This window comes from Pongo pygmaeus, chromosome 6, assembly GCF_028885625.2.
Source record: "Pongo pygmaeus isolate AG05252 chromosome 6, NHGRI_mPonPyg2-v2.0_pri, whole genome shotgun sequence".
Classification (NCBI taxonomy): domain Eukaryota; kingdom Metazoa; phylum Chordata; class Mammalia; order Primates; family Hominidae; genus Pongo; species Pongo pygmaeus.
Genome location: NC_072379.2, coordinates 11,983,008 through 12,003,225, shown reverse-complemented (window position 1 = coordinate 12,003,225; position 20,218 = coordinate 11,983,008). Strand labels below are relative to the sequence as shown.

General features: G+C 55.4%; 1 protein-coding gene across 1 annotated transcript in view; it reads left to right on the top strand.

Moving 5' to 3' along the window:
• The window catches only part of SRRM3 (serine/arginine repetitive matrix 3), an 84,734-nt gene extending 66,864 nt beyond the window's left edge, over nucleotides 1–17,870 (top strand). Inside the window, exons 12-15 of the mRNA XM_054496554.2 lie at nucleotides 12,038–12,402; nucleotides 13,264–13,488; nucleotides 13,580–13,717; nucleotides 16,210–17,870. Of these exons, the coding sequence (XP_054352529.1) occupies nucleotides 12,038–12,402; nucleotides 13,264–13,488; nucleotides 13,580–13,717; nucleotides 16,210–16,438 (957 nt within the window). The 3' untranslated portion in view covers nucleotides 16,439–17,870. The remainder of the gene's footprint in view (nucleotides 1–12,037; nucleotides 12,403–13,263; nucleotides 13,489–13,579; nucleotides 13,718–16,209) is intronic.
• The last annotated feature ends 2,348 nt before the right edge of the window (nucleotides 17,871–20,218 follow it).

The window sequence follows — 20,218 nt, the reverse complement described above, 5'->3', positions numbered from 1 at the left end:
GCTAGTTCTCGCTCATATGCAGAAAAGTGATGGGGGATGGGAGAGGGGTCCCAGACTTTACCATGAACTAAACTGTCTTTGGGAAAAAATACTGGGGGTGGTATTCTTGGATGATACCTTTAAAAAAAAAAAAAGAAAAAAAAAAGAGAGAGAGAAACAAACGGAAAAAAAGGAAAGCTCAACATTTTTTAACCCCGTCTATGTTTTTGTTTGTTTTTTAGCCTCCCATTTGAAACGTGGTAATACTGTGATTCCATTTCTTGTTTAGCTGGTGAGGGAAGGGGGTGGGCAAGTCTATGTAACTTTTTCTGTTGTTTTGTTTTTATTTCCTTTTCCTTCTTTTCCCCCCCCTCCTATTTTAATGTACAGAAATGCAAACTATCTCTCTGGGTTTTTTTTTCCCCCTATCTTCTATGTTCTAGAATTTTCTTTTTGTGTGTGTTACTGTGGGAACCTTTCCTCTTAATGCAGAGATGGCTTTTGAATTTTAAGTTAACATTAATCATATACACATCTCTATATACTTTTTTTTCCTTTGTAATCCGAATTTAAAAGGGAAGATAACTCTAAAAAAAAAAATCACTCCCACACCAACAGCTCCTGCCAAGTCAGCAGCGGCAGCAAATCCTCCTTTCAACTCCAGGCACAGGCTGGAGCTGCCACAGATTTTAAATTAACTACAGTGGTGCAGCCTGTGCTGCTGCATTCCCCAGGAAGCTGGAGAGAAGCTGGGAGACCCAGGGAGGGGAAGATACTTGTCCTGGGTTGCCCAGGGAGCTTCTTGGAGCTTGCTGCTACTCCTCGGTTCAGTTTAGTATAACGGGCTGGACACGGGGGACAGGGAGCAGGACAGGCTGTTCAGGACCATCAGTGTCAGACCTCAGACTCAGATCCTTCGGAAACTGTGGAGGAAGGAGAGGTCTGAAGGCACCTGGCAGAGTTTAGCTGAGACACTCCAGGCAAGAGAAAAATTCCATCTTGGGCTGGGCACAGTGGCTCACACCTGTAATCCTAGCACTTTGGGAGGCCGAGGGGGGTGGATCACCTGAGGTCAGGAAGTCAAGACCAGCCTGACCAACATGGTGAAACCCCAGCTCTACTAAAAATACAAAAATTCGGTCGGCCATGGTGCCTCACACCTGTAATCCCAGCACTTCGCGAGGCTGAGGCGGGCAGATCACCTGAGGTCAGGAGTTCGAGACCAGCCTGGCCAACATGGCGAACCCCTGTCTCTACTAAAAATACAAAAAAATTAGCCAGGCATAGTGGTGCATGCCTGTAATCTCAGCTACTCGGGAAGCTGAGGCAGGAGAATCACTTGAACCTGGGAGGCAGAGGTTGCAGTGAGCGGAGATCACACCATTGCACTCCAGCCTAGGTGACAGAGTGAGACTCCGTCTCAGAAAAAAAAAAAAGAAAAAATTAGCCAGGCGTGGTGGGCACCTGTAATCCCAGCTACTTGGGAGGCTGAGGCAGGAGGATCGCTTGAACCCAGGAGGCAGAGGTTGCAATGAGCTGAGATTGTGCCATTGCACTCCAGCCTGGATGACAAGAGCAAGACTCTGTCTCAAAAAAAAAAAATCCATCTTGATCTTGAGACTGAGGCCAGTGATGTGGTTACTCCCAACAAACCCCTTTGTTGGCCCATCCCAGGTGATGGTTGAACCCCACAGGACTTTCTGGGTTCTGATGCTTACAGGAGAAACTGCAGCTCCGAGAGGTCAAGTGACTGGCTCAAGGTCACACAGCTATTTAGAGGTAGATCCAAAAGTAGACCCCAGGCAGGGCGCAGTGGCTCACACCTGTAATCCCAGCACTTCGGGAGGCTGAGGCAGGAGGATCACTTGAGGCCTGCAGTTCCAGACTGACTGGTCAACAGAACAAGACTGTATCTCTACAAAAAAAATATATATATATATTTTTTAATTAGCCAGGCATGGTGGCATGTGCCTGTAGTCTCAGCTACTGAGGGAGATGAGGGAGGAGAATCACGAGCTCAGGAGTCCAAGGCTGTGGTAAGCCATGATTGCACCACTGTACTCCAGCCTGGGCAACACTGCAAGACCCTGTCACTACAAAAATTTAAAAGAAAAAGCTGGGCATGGTGGAATACACCTGTAATCCCAGCTACTCAGGAGGCTGAGAGGGGAGGATTGCTTGAACCCAGGAGTTTGAGGCTGCAGTGAGCCATGATTGCGCCACTGCACTCCAGCTTGGGCAAAAGAGCAAGACCCTGTCTCAAAACAAACAACAACAACAACAAAAAATAGACTCCAGCCCTCTGACTCTGACCTCTAGACTCCAGCTAAGCTGTGCAGAGGGTGGAAAATGGAAAGCACAGTCCAGGAGCCCTGAGCAGAAGGAGGATTTGGGAGGTGGATGCTGGTTGTCTCAGCTCCTGCTTTCCCCCATCAGACCCCTCCAAAAATCAGCTTCCTGCTCTCTCATGTCCTTAGACCGAGGTCTGCCTACACTGAGAGACCCGGGTGCAGGTGGCCCCCACATTACAGAAACTCATATGAGTGTTGCTTCTGTGACTCAGGGAACCCTAAACCCTCACAGTTCATACATGTGGGGAAATAAATATCGAGGCACGGAGAGGGAAGAGAGTCACTCAAGGTCACACAATGTAGGATGAAAGAGGAAGATACTGATCAGGAGACCTCCTGGGACAAGCCCTCCTGTCCAGTCTTACCTGGTGCCTTCACTGGCCTCCCTCCAGCCCCTACCAGCACAGCCTGGTGCTAGGCTCACCCTCCCAAGGCCCAGAAAGAGTGTACAGAGTTTGCCGTCTTTTCTTTTTTATTATGGCATTCCTGTCCCAGGGGCCACCTGCTCACCTTAGAAGTCTCTAGCATTAGAAGTTTCAGGGGATGGGGCAGGCACAGTGACTCATGCCAGTAATCCCAGTACTTTGCAAGGGCGAGGCAGGAAGATCGCTTGAGACCAGGAGATTGAAATCAGCCTGGGCAACATAGCAAGACCACTATCTCTACAAAAAAAAATTTTTTTTTAATTAGCCAGGTGTGATGGTGCATGCCTATAATACCAGCTACTTGGAAGGCTGAGGTGGGAGGATCACTTGAGCCCAGGAGTTGGAGGCTACAGTGAGCTATCATCCTGTCTGTAGTCCCAGCTACTCGGGAGGCTGAGTCAGGAGAATCACTTGAACCCAGGAGGTAGAGTTTGCAGTAAGTTGAGATCACACCACTGCACTCCAGCCTGGGTGACAGAGCAAGACTCCACCTCAAAAAAAAAAACCCAAAAAACAAAAAACCCTACAGTGTCAGGGGCTGCCTGGAAGGTGACACCCTTAGGTGAGGGTGGCAGAGAAGGCTCAGAATCATGGCCTCCGGGCTCTCTCTGGCTTCTCCCTGTGGTCCAAATTTTATCATGTAATAGGCAGCCTCGGGTGACCCCCAAGAAGAGGTGCCAAGGCACCCCCTGACCCGCCTTATCCAGGAACAGAAAAAGGCAAAAGGGATGAATTTTGCTAAAATGATGCCAAAGCCAGAGGGAAAGGAGTGGGACTGATCTGAGGCAGGATCACTCCTCCAGATCGGCTCTGCGGTTGCCTTCCCTTTTAAATGTGCGTTTTCCCTTCACCCATCTGTCCAGTCCGATTGGCCTTATTTAAACAGCGCTTGTCTCCTCTTTCTGTCTGGGGGCACCTTTCTCTCTTCCTGCCTCTCTGTTTCGGTTTGCTTCTGTCATTGTTTCTGTCTTTCTGTTTCTCTTTCTCCTTCTCTTCTCATTTCTCTCTCTGCCTGACTTTGTCTGTTCGTCTGTCTGTCTGTCTGTCTGCCTCCTGTCTCTCTCTCTTCTTCTCCATCTCTCTCCCCCGGCATGGGCCTCTCTCCCATGCTGCCAGCCCCTCTGTAGCCCACCCTGTGGTTCTCTTCCATCAGCTGCTTCCTGCATGCTCTGTGGAGGTTTTCTGTTGTTTGAACAGTAAAGAAAGCTTGGCTAGTGGAACCCATTGTTTAAAAAGGAGAAAAAAAAAAGCAAACAGAAATGGCCGGGCAAGAGCCCCCTCCCATTCCTGGGATGAGATAAAAGCCACGTTGGCCACCCATCTACTGGCTCAGAGGGGGAGCACAGTCTAGGGTCACTGTCTTTCCCCCATTCTGCATTCCCAATGCGGAGACCTTCTTTTCTTTTTTATTATTGCATTCCTGTCCCTGACCACTGAGAAGGTAGGTATCCCAGCTCCGCTGTGCGCTCTCGCTCCCATCTCCAGATAAGCCCTGCCACTTTGCTTGGTTTGAATGTGGTTTTCTTTCTCTCTCTTTCTCTCGATCTTGCCCTGGTTGGTTTCATCTTCCTCCCTTTTCTTTATTTTAGTGACTACTCATTTGTAACTTGCACTTTCTTCAAATGAGCTACAAAGCTATGTTTCCTGGTTTGTCATTTGGTTTTCTTGACTTTCCCCAACCAACTTTTCTAGCCCATCTCCCCTCCTTCTCCACCTTCCTTGTTCCCTCCTTCTTCCTCTCCATCCCTGACTTCCACCCCTAAATCCTCCTTCACACCTTCTTTCTCATTCTGTTGTCCGAATGCATTTCTGTGTGGTTTAGCATTCCAAGTTTGTGTTTCTTTCCTGAACTGTATGCTGCAGTGAAGCCAATTTGATTTCTGTTGTCTGGAGTAGCTGCGAAGCCCCTCCTCACCCTTCATCCCTGCCAGCCCCTGGGACTTTGGTCACCCTGCTGGCCTTCAGGGCCCTTTCGGGCAATAGGCAGTGACAGAGGAGGCAGTGCGGGGCCTCCTGGCCTTCAGATCCTGGAGGAAGTTCTGGCCAAGGTCAGGCACAAGGGAAAAGCCCCATCCCATCCTCGGGGGCCTACTGGGCCAAACGGAACTCTGGGCTTCCTCGAGTCCTTCCCTGGCTGCAGGACAGAGCTTTGGGGTGGGAGCTGCAGGGCTCTGGAGGAGCAATGGGCACCAGGACTGAGCCTCCAGCTTCCATCTATTGGGTGCGATAGTAGATTCATTTGGGGTGGCAGTGGGCAGGGCAGTGAGCTGGCCAGGAGCAGGTTTGAGACCTAGAGGGCCTACTTAGCAAAGTCTCTGTGAGGTAATTTACAGGTAATTTACCTGCCCGCTGCCTGGTGCATGATCCAACCCAGACAGGGGCTCCTTCTACCCTCAGCATCCTTCCATCTTCTGAATTTGAGCAGCTTAATGTGAACCCTCAGAGCAGAACAATCCCAAAAGAACAGCCAGCAGGGACTAGGGGCCCACAGGGTGCAGCAGCAGAACCAGGACTAGGTCCTGGGACTTGTGACTCCCAGCCCAGGGCTCATCCAGCCACACTGAGGGTACTAGAGTCAGAGGTGGACCCTAGGGGACCCCACCTCCACACCCCTGCCCTTTAAACTGTTTCCTTTCCCACCTGGGAGCAGCTACAGAAATTTGGCATTCTGGCCAGGTGTGGTGGCTCACACCTGTAATCTCAGCACTCTGGGAGGCCGAGGTGGGCGGATCACTTGAGGTCTGGAGTTTGAGATCAGCCTGGCCAACATGGCAAAACCCCGTCTCTACTAAAAATACAAAAATTAGCCGGGTATGGTGGTACATGCCTGTACTCCCAGCTACTTGGGAGGCTGACGCAGGAGGATCGCTTGAACCCGGGAGGCAGAGGCTGCAGTGAGCCTAGATCGTGCCACTGCACTCCAGCATGGGTGACAGAATAAGACTCAGTCTCAAAAAAAAAAAAAAGACATTCAGCATTCCAACCATTATGAGGCCTCCACGGGCTTCCATCTTCAGCTTTGAAAAGAGAAGGCCCAGCCACCCATCCCTACCCCACCCCATGTTTATCCTGGGGGCAGGTGTCAGGGAGCTCACCCACTCAGAGCATCCTCCTCAACACTGGGTGGTGCCAGGAGGGCAGACAGCAAGTGGCTCTTTGAAAAGGGAGAAAGGGCAAGGTAGGCGAGGTGGTACCACCTGTAGTCCCAGCTACTCAGGAGGCTAAGGCAGGGGTATCGCTTGAGCCCAGGAGTTTGAGGCTACAGTGAACCATGATTGCACCACTGCACTCCAGCCTGGGCAACAGAGCGAGACTCAGTCCCTGCTCCCTCAAAAAAAAAAAAAAAAGAAAAAGAAAAGAGAAGAAGGAAAGTGCTGGTGATCTGACAGGAGAAACTCTGTTGAAGCCCGATGAGGAAGGGGAGGGTCCGTCTTTGAGGAGTTTCTGATATGACCAGGGACCCACGAGTTGGGTGGTCATCTAAGTCCTCAAAGGAAGCAAGAGTAAAGCATCTCAGGTGTTTACCTGTTCTTGTCCTTCAGAGTACCAGGACCAGGTGAACACACTGCCCCTTGCTACTCCCTTCCACCATCTTTTCCACTTGACCCTCAGAAATTTCTTACCCAAATGTGGGGTGCAGTGGCTCATGCCTGTAATCCCAATGCTTTAGGAGGCTGAGGCAGGAGGATCACTTGAGGCCAGGAGTTTGAGACCAGCCTGAGCAACATAGCAAGACCCCATCTCTACTAAAAATACAATAAAATAAATAGCCAGGCATGGTGATGTGTACCTGTAGACCCAGCTACTGAGGAGGCTGAGGTGGGGGAATCACTTGAGCTCAGGAGTTGGAGGCTGCAGTGAGCTATGATTGCACCATTGCACTCCAGTCTGGGCAGCAGAGCCAGACCCCATCTCAAAAAAATATATGTATATTACACAAGCAAAAGAAAACATGTCAGGTAGCAAGTGGTAAAAAGGAGAGGAGGGGCTTCTGGGAACAGGGCTCAGAAGCAGGCGAGGTCCCTCATTCACTCACTCACTCATTCATTCGTTCCCACACACACTAAGCAGACATGTGCCCAGCACCTCCTCTGTGCCAGGCCCCATCTGGATGTCCATGCCAGGAGAGAGGCAGGCAGACCTGGGCCTCCCAGGATGGAGGATGGACGAAGACCACTGAGCATGATGAGAGGGGAAAAGCTGAAATGTGAGTGGGAAACTCCTGCTCACCACGGCAGCCCCCTGGCTAGCACAACCTGGCAGAGTCCATACGGAAGGAAGGACCCAGGTTCTATGGGATCATAGAGGAGCGGACATGATAAAGCGGGGAAAAGGCGCCCTGGAGCTGAGGGTAGGGATGCCAATAGGCATTAGCCAGGCTGTGTGTGGGAGGTGGGGAGAGGAGATCCCTGCAAGAGGCACCAAGGCACAAAAAGCAGCTTCCTGGAGGAGAGGTTCGGAGGTCTCTGAGCATCCTATGAAATCCCATAGTGCTTGGCCTTGGATCTTCCCAGGAAGCATGAGACCCAGCCAAGCTGAGGACGAGGCTCAGACTCTGGCAAGCGCATGGTGACCCCTTCCTGAGGACTTCTGGAGGGATGGGTGGAGAAGGACATGAGAGGTGCCTTCCTCCCATCCTCTGCCATCTTGGTACTTGGTGGACACCCCATAGGGTCCCCCAGTCCTTCCTGCACTGCTCTGACCCTGTGAAGGGACCATGAGTTGGTTGTACTCTGAAAAGTCTCCCAACCCCAATATAGGCTGACCCAGCAAAGACTCCACTTATCCCCATTTTACCAATGGGGAAACTGAGGCTCCCCACCGTCAAGTGACTGCCTTAAGGTCTCACAACAAACTCACACCAGGGCCGATTCCAGGGTGTTCCACTTTTCTAGTGACTATCATCTTGGGCCATGGCAGGCTCGTGACTTGGAGGAGATGAGAAGGAAGTAGGGAAGAACTTGGTCTTCAAAAATAGCAGGCAGGAAGGATCTGGATCAGCACAGGGGATTGGACCTGGGGGCTTGGACCTTGATGGTAGGGGACAGGACCATGATGGGGGTGAACAGCCATGCAACCTAGACCCTTTTTGCTCCTAACACTCCCATCCCACTCTCAGCATAATGTAGCGGGAAGTCAGGAGGGCTCTGCAGTATCTGTGGGAAGGACACATCATGGCCCGTAGTCTTCCTCGCCTACTGTTGGCTCCTTTCTTTAAGTCAGAAGCAGCTGGCTCAGGCCAGGCGTGGTGGCTCATGCCTGTAATTCCAGCACTTTAGGAGGCCAAGGCAGGTGGATCGCTTGAGGCCAGGAATTCGAGACCAGCCTGGCCAACCTGGTGAAACCCCATCTCCACTAAAAATACAAAAAAAATTAGCCTGACATGGTGGCGCATGCCTGTAATCCCAGCTACTCAGGAGGCTGAGGCAGGAGAATCACTTGAACCTGGGATGTGGAGGTTACAGTGAGCCAAGATCACGCCATTGCACTCCAGCCTGGGCAATAGAGTGAGACTCTGTCTCAAAACAAATAAACAACAACCAAAAAAAAAAAGAAAGAAAAGAAAAAGAAGAAGTAGCTGGCTCAGGTCCAAACTCAAGAGTCGGAGCCAGGGTTCACAGCCGGGCTGATTCCTAAGTTCCGTTCTCTGCCCTGCTGCGCTGCCTGCCCTAACCAAAGTAGCAAGCAAAGATTTCTTAAAGAAGGAGACCAGCGTCAGCTTGAGTTATGCACTACTGTGAATTGGCTCCCAAGCTTCCCCCACCTCATATGTGTTCACTTTGCACTCTTTGACGACCCAGGGTATAGGACAGAAACTGCAAATATGAAAATCCCAGAGACGTTCTCATTTGCCTCCTGTTGAGGGAAAAGAATGGTGGGCTGGGGGCGCTTGAAAGTGCTGGGGCACTTGCTGCCTGGGTGCCTCCTGGTGTGGGGGGAGTATGTGTTAGGGGAGCTGATGGTCTCCTGTTGAGAATACAACTGCCATCTCAGAGGGGCCAACCCAAGGCCGGGCGCGATGGCTCACACCTGTAATCCCGGCACTTTGGGAGGCCGAGGCAGGTGGATCACCTGAGGTCAGGGGCTCAAGACCAGCCTGGCCAACATGGTGAAACCCTGTCTCTACTAAAAATATAAAAATTAGCCAGGCATGGTGGCGGGCACCTGTAATCCCACCTACTTGGGAGGCTGAAGCAGGAGAATCGCTTGAACCTGGGAAGCAGAGGTTGCAGTGAGCTGAGATCGTGCCACTGCACTCCAGCCTGGGCAGCAGAGCGAGACTCTGTCTCAAAAATAATAAAAAAATAAAAATGAAAGAGGGGCCAATCCAGCCTCCAACTCTCCTAGCCTAGGGTGAGGGGTGAGTTTGTGATCAGGAGAGTCAGGGGTGCTCAGAGGGGCACCCCAATACCAGGAAATATCCATCGTGCCCACTTACGCCTGTCTGTGCCCCAAATGGAGACATTAAGCTCTCCCAGGAGAGGTCTTCATGGCCTGATTGGCTTTGGGCAGCCATGGCTCGTGTTCACTGGCTGCTTCAGGCACCAATCAGGAGCCGTCTGTGCCTTTCCACCAGTGAGGTTGACCCCCTGGGTCTACCTCCATGTTCAGCTCAGCTCCAGCCCTGCAGGGAAAGGCGTGGACACCACCTTGCCCTCTGCAGGAAACACCCAGGGCCATGCCAAGGAAACTGTGCTCCTTCCAGTCCCTAGCAGCAAGGTGCCCTGAGAGGTGGCAGCATCTTTTGTCTTCTCATCCAAACAGTCTGCCAGTGGCCGAGCTCGGTGGCTCACGCCTGTAATCCCAGCACTTTGGGAGGCTGAGGCCAGAGGATCACTTGAGGTCAGGAGTTCGAGACCAGCACCAGCCTGGCCAACACGGTGAAACCCCATCTCTCCTAAAAATACAAAAATTAGCCAGATGTGGTGACAGACGCCTGTAGTTCCAGCTATTCGGGAGGCTGAGGAAGGAGAATTGCTTGAACTCGGGAGGCAGAGGTTGCAGTGAGCCCAGATCACGCCAGTGCACTCCAGCCGGAGAGACAGAGTGAGACGCCTTCTCAAAAAGAAAGAAAAAAGAAACAGCCTGCCAAAAGAGCTTGGTCCAGGAACCACCTGGCTTCTAGGACTCTCTTCCTTCCTTAGCAAACAGAATCAAAGTTTTACTAGGCGCGAAGTTCGGTGATAAAAAGTGAGGTTACAGAGGTGAATCAGATACCACATCTGCCCTGGAGGTGCTAAAAGTCAAGTTGCTAATGGTGATCAGAGGATTTTCGGGGAGGAACAGACCTATAAACAGACAAGGACAGTCAACCGCTACTAGATGGAGGGCCAAGGACAGGAGGAGGGATCAGCTCTGTGTAGGGAGGAAGACAGGGAGGGTGGGCAGGGGGCATGCAGAGAACCCTGGAATCTTTGCCCCGGAAGGGACATCAGGAAGCAAAAGCCAACCCTCTCATTTTGTGGATGGGGAAACTGAGGCCCAGACTGGGGAAGTGACGTGGCCAGGGTCGCTCGGTGAGATAGAGGCAGGCTCTCAGACTCCTGAATCCCAGCCAGGGCCCTTTTGATGGTGCCAGATGCCCTTCCTGGTTTTCTGTGTCCCAATCCTTGTGTCCTAACTCCACTTTTGGAAAAACATTTGCCATCTCTATCCAGCGGTCACCTAAGAGTTGCCCACTCAGGAGCCGGGCGCTGCCAGCCCTTCCTCCAGAGGCGGCGTGGCCTCTTCTCAGGCCTAGAATGGGGTGGTTGCGTTTCTCTCTCTCTCTCTATCTCTCTCTTGCATTTTTGTGAATCTAATGATGAACTTATACTACCACACTTTTCCCTTCTCTTACACACCTTACCTACTAAAGGAGGAAGTGCCACTTTATTGGTAAGTGGACGTTAACCAAGAGGGACTTAAAAATCAGAACTTAAAAAAAAAAAAAAAAAGAAAAAGAAAAAGAAAAGAGAGAAACAGAAAGACAGTCGGGTGCTACTGACAGCTCCAAAGCTCTCTGCAGGGCCGGAAAACAAAGAAAAATATTAACAGAAAAATGTCAGGTTCCCCAGGATCAGATATTGTTTTTGATTTTTGGTATCTAATGACATTTGTGGATTTTGTTTTTTTATTTCTGTTTTTCCTCCCTTTCTTCGGTTCAGTTTTGAGTTCAGTTGTCCCCCTCGCCCCTTCCCCCATCTGTGTGCTGTGTGACGCCCCCACCCCCTCCATCCCCTCGCCCACCCCCAGGCGCTGGGGGTCCGGCCTGGTGGGCTGGCCCTGGCCCCGCTCCCGGTGCCGCTCTCTCTTCTCTCTGCCGGGAATCGTCCGTCCCATCGGGGGGCAATGCCAGCCCCGATGCCTGTCCTGGAGCCCCTCCCCCTTTGGCCCCCGCCCCCCACCGCTCCGTCCCTCTTGTGTTTTGCATGCCAAGAACCCTGCATGAGCTGCACTGTTGAGGCCAGAAGGTGGACACCCAGGAGAGGCAGAGGCAGGGCAGGCGCGGGGAACCGTGTGTGCGATGCTCCGGGACTGGCAGCCCCCGGCTCGGGCCCGGTGAAAGCCCTCTCTCCTTCTCTCCCCCCACCCCACCCGCCCGCTCTCTCACCCCAACTTCTCGCTCCTCTTGCTCTGTCCTCTCTCTGTCCCCACTCTTGTCCCCTGCCTGTCTGGATTTTTTCTGTTTCTCGAACTTCTCCCTGGCTTCCATCCTTCTCTCTCTTCGCTGTCTTTCTCTCTCCCTCTCTCTCTCTTCTCTCCCCCCCCGTCTCTCCTCTGTCTCTTCTCACTGTCTCTGTCCCCTTCTCTCTTCCCCCCTTTTTTCCTTCTCCTCTCTCCTCTCTTGCTCTCTCCTCTCTCTCCCTCGCTCTTTCGCCCTCTCTTTCTCATCTCTCTCCCTCTCACTCTGTCTCTCTCCTGCTTTTTCTCTCTTCCTCTTTCTCTTCTCTGCCTCCTCCCTCTCTCCCTCTTTCTTTCTTCTCTCTCTCTCCTCTCCCTCTCCCTCTGTCCTGTCTCTCTTCATTCTCTCTCTCCGTCTCTTTCTCTCTTTCTCTGTCTCTCGCTCTTTCTGTCTCTCTGTCTCTCTCTGTCTCTTTCTCTGTCTCTCCCTCTCTTTCTGTCTCTGTCTCTCCCTCTTTCCTCTTTCTCTCTGTCTCTGTCTCTCTTTCTTTCTCTCTGTCTCTCTCTGTCTCCCTCTCTCTCCCGTCTCTCTGTCTGTCTCCTCTCTCCTCTCTCTGTCTCTGTCTCTCTCGTCTCCCTCTCCCCCCTCCGTGCCCTGTCTGCCTCTCTCCCCGTCAGAAGCCCAGCTCGCCCTCGCCCAGGGCCCGTGACAAGGCGGCGGCCGCCGCACCCACGCCGCCCGCGCGGGGGAAGGAGAGCCCGAGCCCGCGCTCTGCGCCGTCGTCCCAAGGTCGCGGAGGCCGCGCGGCGGGCGGGGCGGGCAGGCGGCGGCGGCGGCGGCGTAGGCGTCGGCGCTCGCGGTCCTCGGCGTCCGTGCCCCGCCGCAGGGGTCGCCGGCGCCCCCGGCCCGCGCCCCCCCGGGGCTCGTCGCGCTCGCTCAGCAGGGCCCGCTCCAGCAGCGACTCCGGCAGCGGCGGCGGCGGCGCCCCCGGCCCCGGGCCCGAGCCCGGCTCTGAGCGAGGCCACGGCGGACACGGGAAACGGTGAGCGTGCTGGACCCGGAGCTGGACTCCCACCCCGACCCCGCACAGGGCTCCCCTCCACTGGCGGATCCCCGCCCACGGGATCCCTCCCCGCGCTGAGCTATCCCCCAGGGATCCCAACCCCCCCACCCACGGAGCTACCCCCACGGATTCCACCCCCCCATGAGCTACCCTCCACGGATCCCACCCTCCCCACTGATCTACGCCCCACGGATCCCAACCACTCCCCACTGAACTACCCCCCAACGGATCTCAACCCCCCACGGAGCTCTCCTCCCTCTCCACGGACCCCAAACCCCTATGGACCCCATGGATCCTCCCATGGATTTCCCCCGCACACTGATCTCAAGTCCCCTCTCACAGGGCTCCCTCCCTCGAGGACCCCAACTCTCCCTCGGGAGTTACCCTCCCTCCACTGACCTCCAAACTCCAAGGAGTTTCCCTCCCCACACTGATCCCAGCTCCCCGACGGCGTTCTCCCGCCACTGATGCCAACCCCCCAGGGAGCTCCCTCCCCACCCTGAGCTACCCCCGGTTATCCTGACCCCTCCCCACAACTGATCCGTCTCCCCTTACTGGTGACTGCCCCCAGGGAACCCCTCTCCTCCCATGAGGCTCCCCGCGTACTGATCAGTCTCCCCCCATCCTACAGAACGATCTCCTCCACTGATCTCCCCCAACACGCCCCCTCACGGGGCTCCCCTTGAACTGACCCTTGCCCGTCACTAGGCTCCGCGTTCGCTGCGCACTCCGCACAAACTGACCACAAATTACACGGACCCCGCCCCTCCGCCCTAAGCCCCGCCCCCAGCCCCCTTCCCGGGTCGCTGAGCCCCATCCCGCGCCGTCTCCCTCCTCCAGGGCCAAGGAGCGGCCCCCGCGCGCGCGGCCCGCCAGCACCTCTCCGTCCCCGGGCGCGCACGGCCGGCGCGGCGGCCCGGAAGGGAAGAGCTCGTCGCGCAGCCCCGGCCCGCACCCCCGCTCCTGGAGCTCCAGCCGCTCGCCCTCCAAATCGCGCTCGCGCTCTGCGGAGAAGCGGCCCCGCAGCCCCAGCCGCTCGCCGTCCCCCAAGAAGCCCCTCAGCCGGTGAGTGCTCGCCCGCACCGGGCCGACGGGGCGGGCGGCGGGGTGGAGCGGCCGGGCCGCGTCGCTCACTTACCTCGGGCCGGCCTCGCAGGGACAAGGACGGCGAGGGCCGCGCAAGGCACTCTGAGGCCGAGGCCGCCCGCGCCCGGCGCCGCTCCCGCAGCTACTCGCCCATCCGCAAGCGGCGCCGGGACTCGCCAAGCTTCATGGAGCCGCGGCGCATCACCAGGTATGGAGAGTCTTGGGGGGGCCGGTGGCGCAGGGCTGGGGCCGCTGACCCGGATCAGGGACAGAGACCTCGGCCCGGGGACCTTCTCTGAGGATCCACTGAACCTGGCACGGGGATGGGGGTGGGGGGGCTAAAGGACAATGAGTGGGTTCTGCCAGGGTAGGGGGCCAGGGGAGGAGGGGGCTAGAACTGGAGGTGCTGGGGGTTATCAGAGAGACAGGTGCAGGAGGCCTCGCAGAAGGAAGGGTCCCGGTGGGGGCCTGAGGGCCCATGAAGGGGAGGGGGCTCTGTACTTGGGTCTGGGTGGGCCGCAGCCGGCATGGAATTCAGCTCTACAAGAGTCCCGCCATCCCTCCGGATCCCCTCCTGCATCCGTCTCCGGACAATGATGTCTCCTTTTCTCCTTCATCTCAAGGTCCAGCCTGCTGAGTGGCCTGTGGTCAGCCTGGGGGCCAGGCGGACCCCTCTGCACAGGCTGCCTGGGAGATGCCCAAGTGAGCTGGTCTGGCCCTGGTCAGCTGTCCGTCTGTCTGCCTCTCTCTTTCTCACTAACCTGGGGAATTTGGAGGAGGGGGCACAGCAGTCTGGTCTCTGGGGCAGCTGTCAGAGGAGCCAGCCACACCCCCTTGCCCTACACAGCTGTGGCGCTGTGCCCAGGGCGTAGCTGGTGAAGCCATGATCAGTTTCTCTGCTAGCACTGGAAGTGTCTGGGCCTGGGTCTCCGGGTGACATTATGGTCTGCCTTTGTGGAAATCACCCTGAAGCCCTAGATTACCCTGGCAGGGGGTTGGGGGGAACACAGGCAAAAAGTTCTGAGCCCAACTCTGCCACTGCCTTGCTGGGCAGCCTTGGGAGATCGGTGTGCCTCTCTGGGCCTCGGTTGCCACATCTGTACAATAACCAGGGTTTCATGAGCATCTTTTCAGTTCTAACATGGTATGATTCTCAAACTAGTCCCTCCTAGTCCTTGGTGATCCAGGTAACCAAGAAGCACGGGGTGGGCATTGCCCCAGAGCTCAAAGCCAGACTGCCTTGAAGGAGAAGCCAGATTGTGCTACTTCTTTTTTTTTTTTTAAGACTGAGCTTCGCTCTTGTCATCCAGGCTGGAGTGCAATGGTGCGATCTCGGCTCACCACAACCTCCACCTCCCAGGTTTAAGCGATTCTCCTGCCTCAGCCTCCCAAGTAGCTGGGATTACAGGCACCCGCCACCACGCCCAGCTAATTTTTTTTGTATGTTTAGTAGAGACGGGGTTTCACCATGTTAGTCAGGCTGGTCTCAAACTCCTGACCTCAGGTGATCCACCTGCCTTGGCCTCCCAAAGTGCTAGGATTATAGGCGTGAGCCCCCGCGCCCGACCAGATTGTCCTACTTCTAACGGATGTCCTCTCCCACCTCCTGTCCAGCCACCGTGCCCAAGGAACAAAGAGCCATTTCGAACCCAGGGATCTTCCTGAGTCCCCCCTTCCTTCTGATGCCAACTCACCAGGCTGGGGACGCCCCTAGACAGGTCACACACCCTGCCTGTAGACCAGGCTCTCACACCTTCCACCTGGCACCCACTCAGCCCCTCTCCCAGGCTGCCTCCTCCTCCACTAACGTACACCTGTTTTCTTCCTCAGAATTAACCCTGCGACGGGGCAGTGTTGCCCCTTAACCTCTCTTTTCTCTTCTCTGGGTCATAGCCTCCTGGCTTCCAACTAACTCTGGGCCAGCGGGAGGTAGCTGAGTGAGGAGTGGGGCCGGCGGGACTGGACCGGACCGTGGGCATGGGGAGCAGCGGCCAGGACTCCCCTCCTTGTTCCTTTCGAGTGACCTGAAAACAACAAACTCCTTGACTGCAGAGGGGACAGGCAAACAGAGAGGCAGGGCTGGGACGTAGTCACAGACACACGCCAGCTTGGGTGATGGGAGCTGTCCACATTTGCAAGTTTCATTCATTCAACAAGTTTTTTTTTTGAGATGGAGTCTCGCTCTGTCACCCAGGCTGGAGTGCAGTGGTGCAATCTCCACTCACTGCAGTCTCTGCCTCTGGGGTTCAAGTGATCCTCCCACCTCAGCCTCCCAAGTAGCTGGGATTACAGGTGCACACCACCATGCCCGGCAAATGTTTGTATTTTTAGTAGAGACAGGGTTTTATTATGTTGGCCAGGCTGGTCTCAAACTTCTGACCTCAAGTGATCCGCCCGCCTCAGCCTCCCAAAGCGCTGGGATTACAGGTGTGAGCCACCGCGCCCAGCCTCAACAAGTATTTATTAGCAGGTGTTCGGATCAGCCAGAGACATGGTCTCCTTTCCCTGCAGATAGGTGAAGAAAAGCAAAACGATCAACATGGAATTTACAAGTAACCAATGACCGTCAGATTCCATTTGGAGAAGGCAGGTGTCTTTAAGGCCAGGGCTCAGGGGAAACTGAGGCAGGAAGCCCTGGCCGCTGCCGGGATGGGGCTCGGGGCCTGGGATGGCCTGTAATCAGCTTTTCCTTCCCGGCAGCGCACGCAAGCGTCCTATTCCATACTACCGGCCCAGCCCCTCTTCCTCCTCCAGCTGCTTGAGCAGCGACTACTCCACCCGGAGCCACAGCCGCAGCCCCAGCCCCGGCCACAGCCATGGGAGCTACAGCAGTCGCAGTCATGGGACCCGCAGCCGGACACACAGCCCCTCGAGGACCCCCAGTCCCAGCTACCACAGCCGGAGCAGCTCTGAGAGCGGGGGCTTCTGAGCCCAGACAGACTCAGCTTGGTGCCCCCCTGGCACTGGGAGAGGCGAGGGGCGGGCCCCAGGACCCCGGCGGGGAGGGGGGCTGTACCTCCTTGCCCCCAAGGCTACAAAGAGGTCTCAGGGCCAGTGCACGGGCAGATGGGACCGGGGAAGACTTTGAGGGTGGGCACCCGGTGGACAAGGAGAAGCCAGATGTGCTGCTTCTAAGGGTGTCCTCTCCCACCTCCTGTCCATCCACTGTGCCCGGGGAACAAAGAGCTGTTATGAACACAGGGATCTCCCCACCCACCTTCCTGCTAATGCCAACTCACCAGGCTTGGGACTGCTGCCGGTGGATGGTACCAGAGTCCACGATCTTCTCTGTCACTTCACCTTAGCTCAGTGCAGCCAGGGACACCTTGCAAGGTGCCAGCCCTGGGAGCCCCTCTTCCCCACTGCACAGCTCCCTCCACTCCTCTCTTATCACTGGGCAGACGAGAAGGTGGTACAGCACGTGGGATCGGAGCTAGACAGAAAGAACAGCCTAACCCTTGGTGCACTCCCATCCAAGCTGGGGAGCTGCGTCCTTTTGAGCTGGCTGCAGGAAGACCCTGGCTGAGGGCTGGTGGCTGGCCCCACAGCCTCCCCCAAGCTCCTCCACTGACCCAGGAGTGCCCAGACGGGTGGCCTCCAAAATCCCAGCTGGGGAGCTAGGCACTTCACTCTTGGTCTGACCTCTCCAGGCCAGGCTCTCCTCACCCCATGCCCTGGGCCAGGTCCTACCAGCCATGACTTCTGCATGACAAGAGGTGGGGGGTACAGACCTCAGGTACATTTGACCCTGAGGTCAAAAGGGGTTCAGGTCAAGAGGTGGGAGAGGAAAGGGGTAGATGGGAGGTGGAATCTGTAGGAAAGAGAAAAAGCAAAGTCATTCACTGACTGAGCAGCCCCCGGGGAGTGGAGACGGGTCCCCGGGGAGGGAGCAGGTGACATGTCAGCAGTGCCCCCAGCCCCACCCAAGAGGAGGGCAGCGTGTGCCTGTGGTCTGGGACGTGGGCTGGATGGCAGTCACAGGCATAGGATAACATGTGCTTTGGACCTGCCAAGGGAGTCTTGGGGTCTGATGGGGTCATGGCCAGCCGAGCCTCTGCAGAGACGGAGGCTACAGCCCTCAGAAGGGAGGGGAGGAAAGAGACTGAGGGCCCTGGCCTGGGGCGTCGATGGAGGAAGCGGTGGCCCCCAGTCCTCTTCTGCTGCTCCCAGCCCCCTCCTCCTGGGGCCCTCAGGGATCTCACAAAGTCTTCCTTGGCCCAACCAGGCAGATGCCCCGGGCTCCAGTGGGGGGAGGGGTCTGGGGTCTGGTCCGGGTTCCCCACTTTCTCTATGTCCCCCCTCCCTCTTTCTCCGCGGGTGCGGATAAAAATTGGACTCGAATAAAACCCTTGGTGCCCGGATGGCAGGTGGTGAGACCAGGCCTCTGTGTATGTGGGCACCCCGGGAGATTCAGGAGGGCAGCGGGGCTGGGGTCTTCCTTCGAGGAAGGCGAAAGGCTCAGACTGTTCCTTGGGACCCCAGAGAGAAGAGCTGGCATCCAGGAGCCAGTGTGTCTATCCCCCTGCCTCTGAGCTTGAGGCTAAAACAGGGACCCAAAGAGACCTTCCTTCCAGCCTGGAGGCACGGGGTGGGCTGCCTGAGCCCACACACCCAGGCTACCTTCAGCAGTGGGTGGGGACGGGGTAGAGGGAGGAGACACAGGGTGGACATAGGCACAGGGGACCCTCACAACGTGGTGGGGTGTCGCAGAGTGGTTGGGACACAGCCTGAGGCAGCAGGCAGGCATGCATCCTGGCTCTTGTGCCTCCCAGCCATGTGACACAGAGCTGAGATGAGTTAGGCATGAAATACTCTGACAGTCCTCAGCTCGGTGACTGTGACTGCCATAGAGCGAGCACTTAAAAGGTGGCCACAGCCGGGCGCGGTGGCTCACGCCTGTAATCCCAGCACTTTGGGAGGCTGAGGCGGATGGATCACCTGAGGTCAGGAGTTCGAGACCAGTCTGACCAACATGGTGAAACCCCGTTTCTACGGAAAATGCAAAAATTAGCCGGGTGTGGTGGCGTGCACCTGTAATCCCAGCTACTCAGGAGGCTGAGGCAGGAGAATCGCTTGAACCCAGGAGGCAACGTTGCAGTGAGCCGAGATCGAGCCACTGCATTCCTGCCTGAGTGACAGAGTAAGACTCCGTCTCAAAAAAAAGAGAAAGAAACAAATGGTGGCCACTTAGGGAAAACGCTGTGCCTGCCTCTGGCTAGGGACTAGCAGGGGGCCTGGAAAGAGTGGTTTAGAGGAGTGAATTTCCTTTTTATTTATTTATTTATTTAAAAAAAATGTGAGGGCCAGGCTCAGTGGCTCCTGGCCTGTAATCACAGCACTTTGGGAGGCCAAGGCGGGCAGATCACCAGGTCAGAAGTTCAAGACCAGCCTGACCAACATGGAGAAACCCCGTCTCTACTAAAAATACAAAAATTAGCTGGGCATGGTGGTGCATGCCTGTAATCCCAGCTACTTGGGAGGCTGAGGCAGGAGAATCGCTTGAACCCGGGAGATGGAGATTGCAGTGAGCTAAGATCACACCACTGCAATCCAGCCTAGGTGTCAGAGCGAGACTGTATCTCAAAAAAAAAAACAAACTTGGAGACCAGGTCTCACTCAGTTGCCCAGGCTGGAGTGAAGTGGCATGATCTCCATTCACTATAGCCTTGACCGCCTGGGCTCAAGCAATCCTCCTACCTCAGCCCTCCCTAATAGTTGGGACTACAGGTATGCACCACCATACCCAGCTAATTTTTGTATTTTTTTGGTAAAGACAGGGTTTCACCATGTTGCCCAGGCTGGTCTCGAACTTCTGAGCTCAAGCAATCCTCCCAAAGTGCTGAGATTACAAGCATGAGCCACCATGCCTGGCCTGTAATTCTTTCTTTTATTAGATCTAAAGAAATACACAATTTCTCCTCCTCCTCCCCTTCTTTCTTGTCTCTCGCCTCCCTCTCCTCCTTCCCCTTCTTCTCCGTCATTTCTCTCTCTTAGAGTGGTGGGTTTTAAGCTTGTTTTGAATCAGGTCTTCTCTGAGAATCTGATGAAGGCTGAGAACCCTCCCAGAAGAATGTGCGCATGCCTGCAGTGTGGCTTGTAACATTGGATCTATCCACACATACTCACTCTGAAGGCTTTTAGCATCCCACCGGTTAAGAACCCTGGTCCACCTCCAATGAGGGTGCGGCTGAGGTGGCCCCTGCTCCCACCTCTGTGTGGGCCATGACATAGGTGTCCTTGGCCCAGTCCCCAGAGCTGGGGCTGTGTCATGACATGACCCCGTTCCAGCTTCTTTTCCCCAAAACTAGAAGGGGCACGTGACCAGTGGCTCTGTTTCCGATCCACGGAAGCTGTTCACAGAAGCCCTGGTGATTGGCCAGGTACGGTGGCTCACACCTGTAATCCCAGGCCTTTGGGGGGTCGAGGCAAGTGGATCACTTGAGACCAGAATGGCCAACCTGGTGAAACCCCGTCTCTACTAAAAATACAAAAAATTAGCCAGGCGTGGTGGTGGGCGCCTGTAATCCCAGCCACTCTGGAGGCTGAGGCAGGAGAATCGCTTGAACCTGGAAGGCAAAGGTTGCAGTGAGACGAGATCCTGCCATTGCATTCCAGCCTGGGTAATAAGAGTGAAACTCCATCTCACACATACACACACACACACACACACACACAAAAGAAGCCCTCGTGATCTCTGTAACCCTTTCTA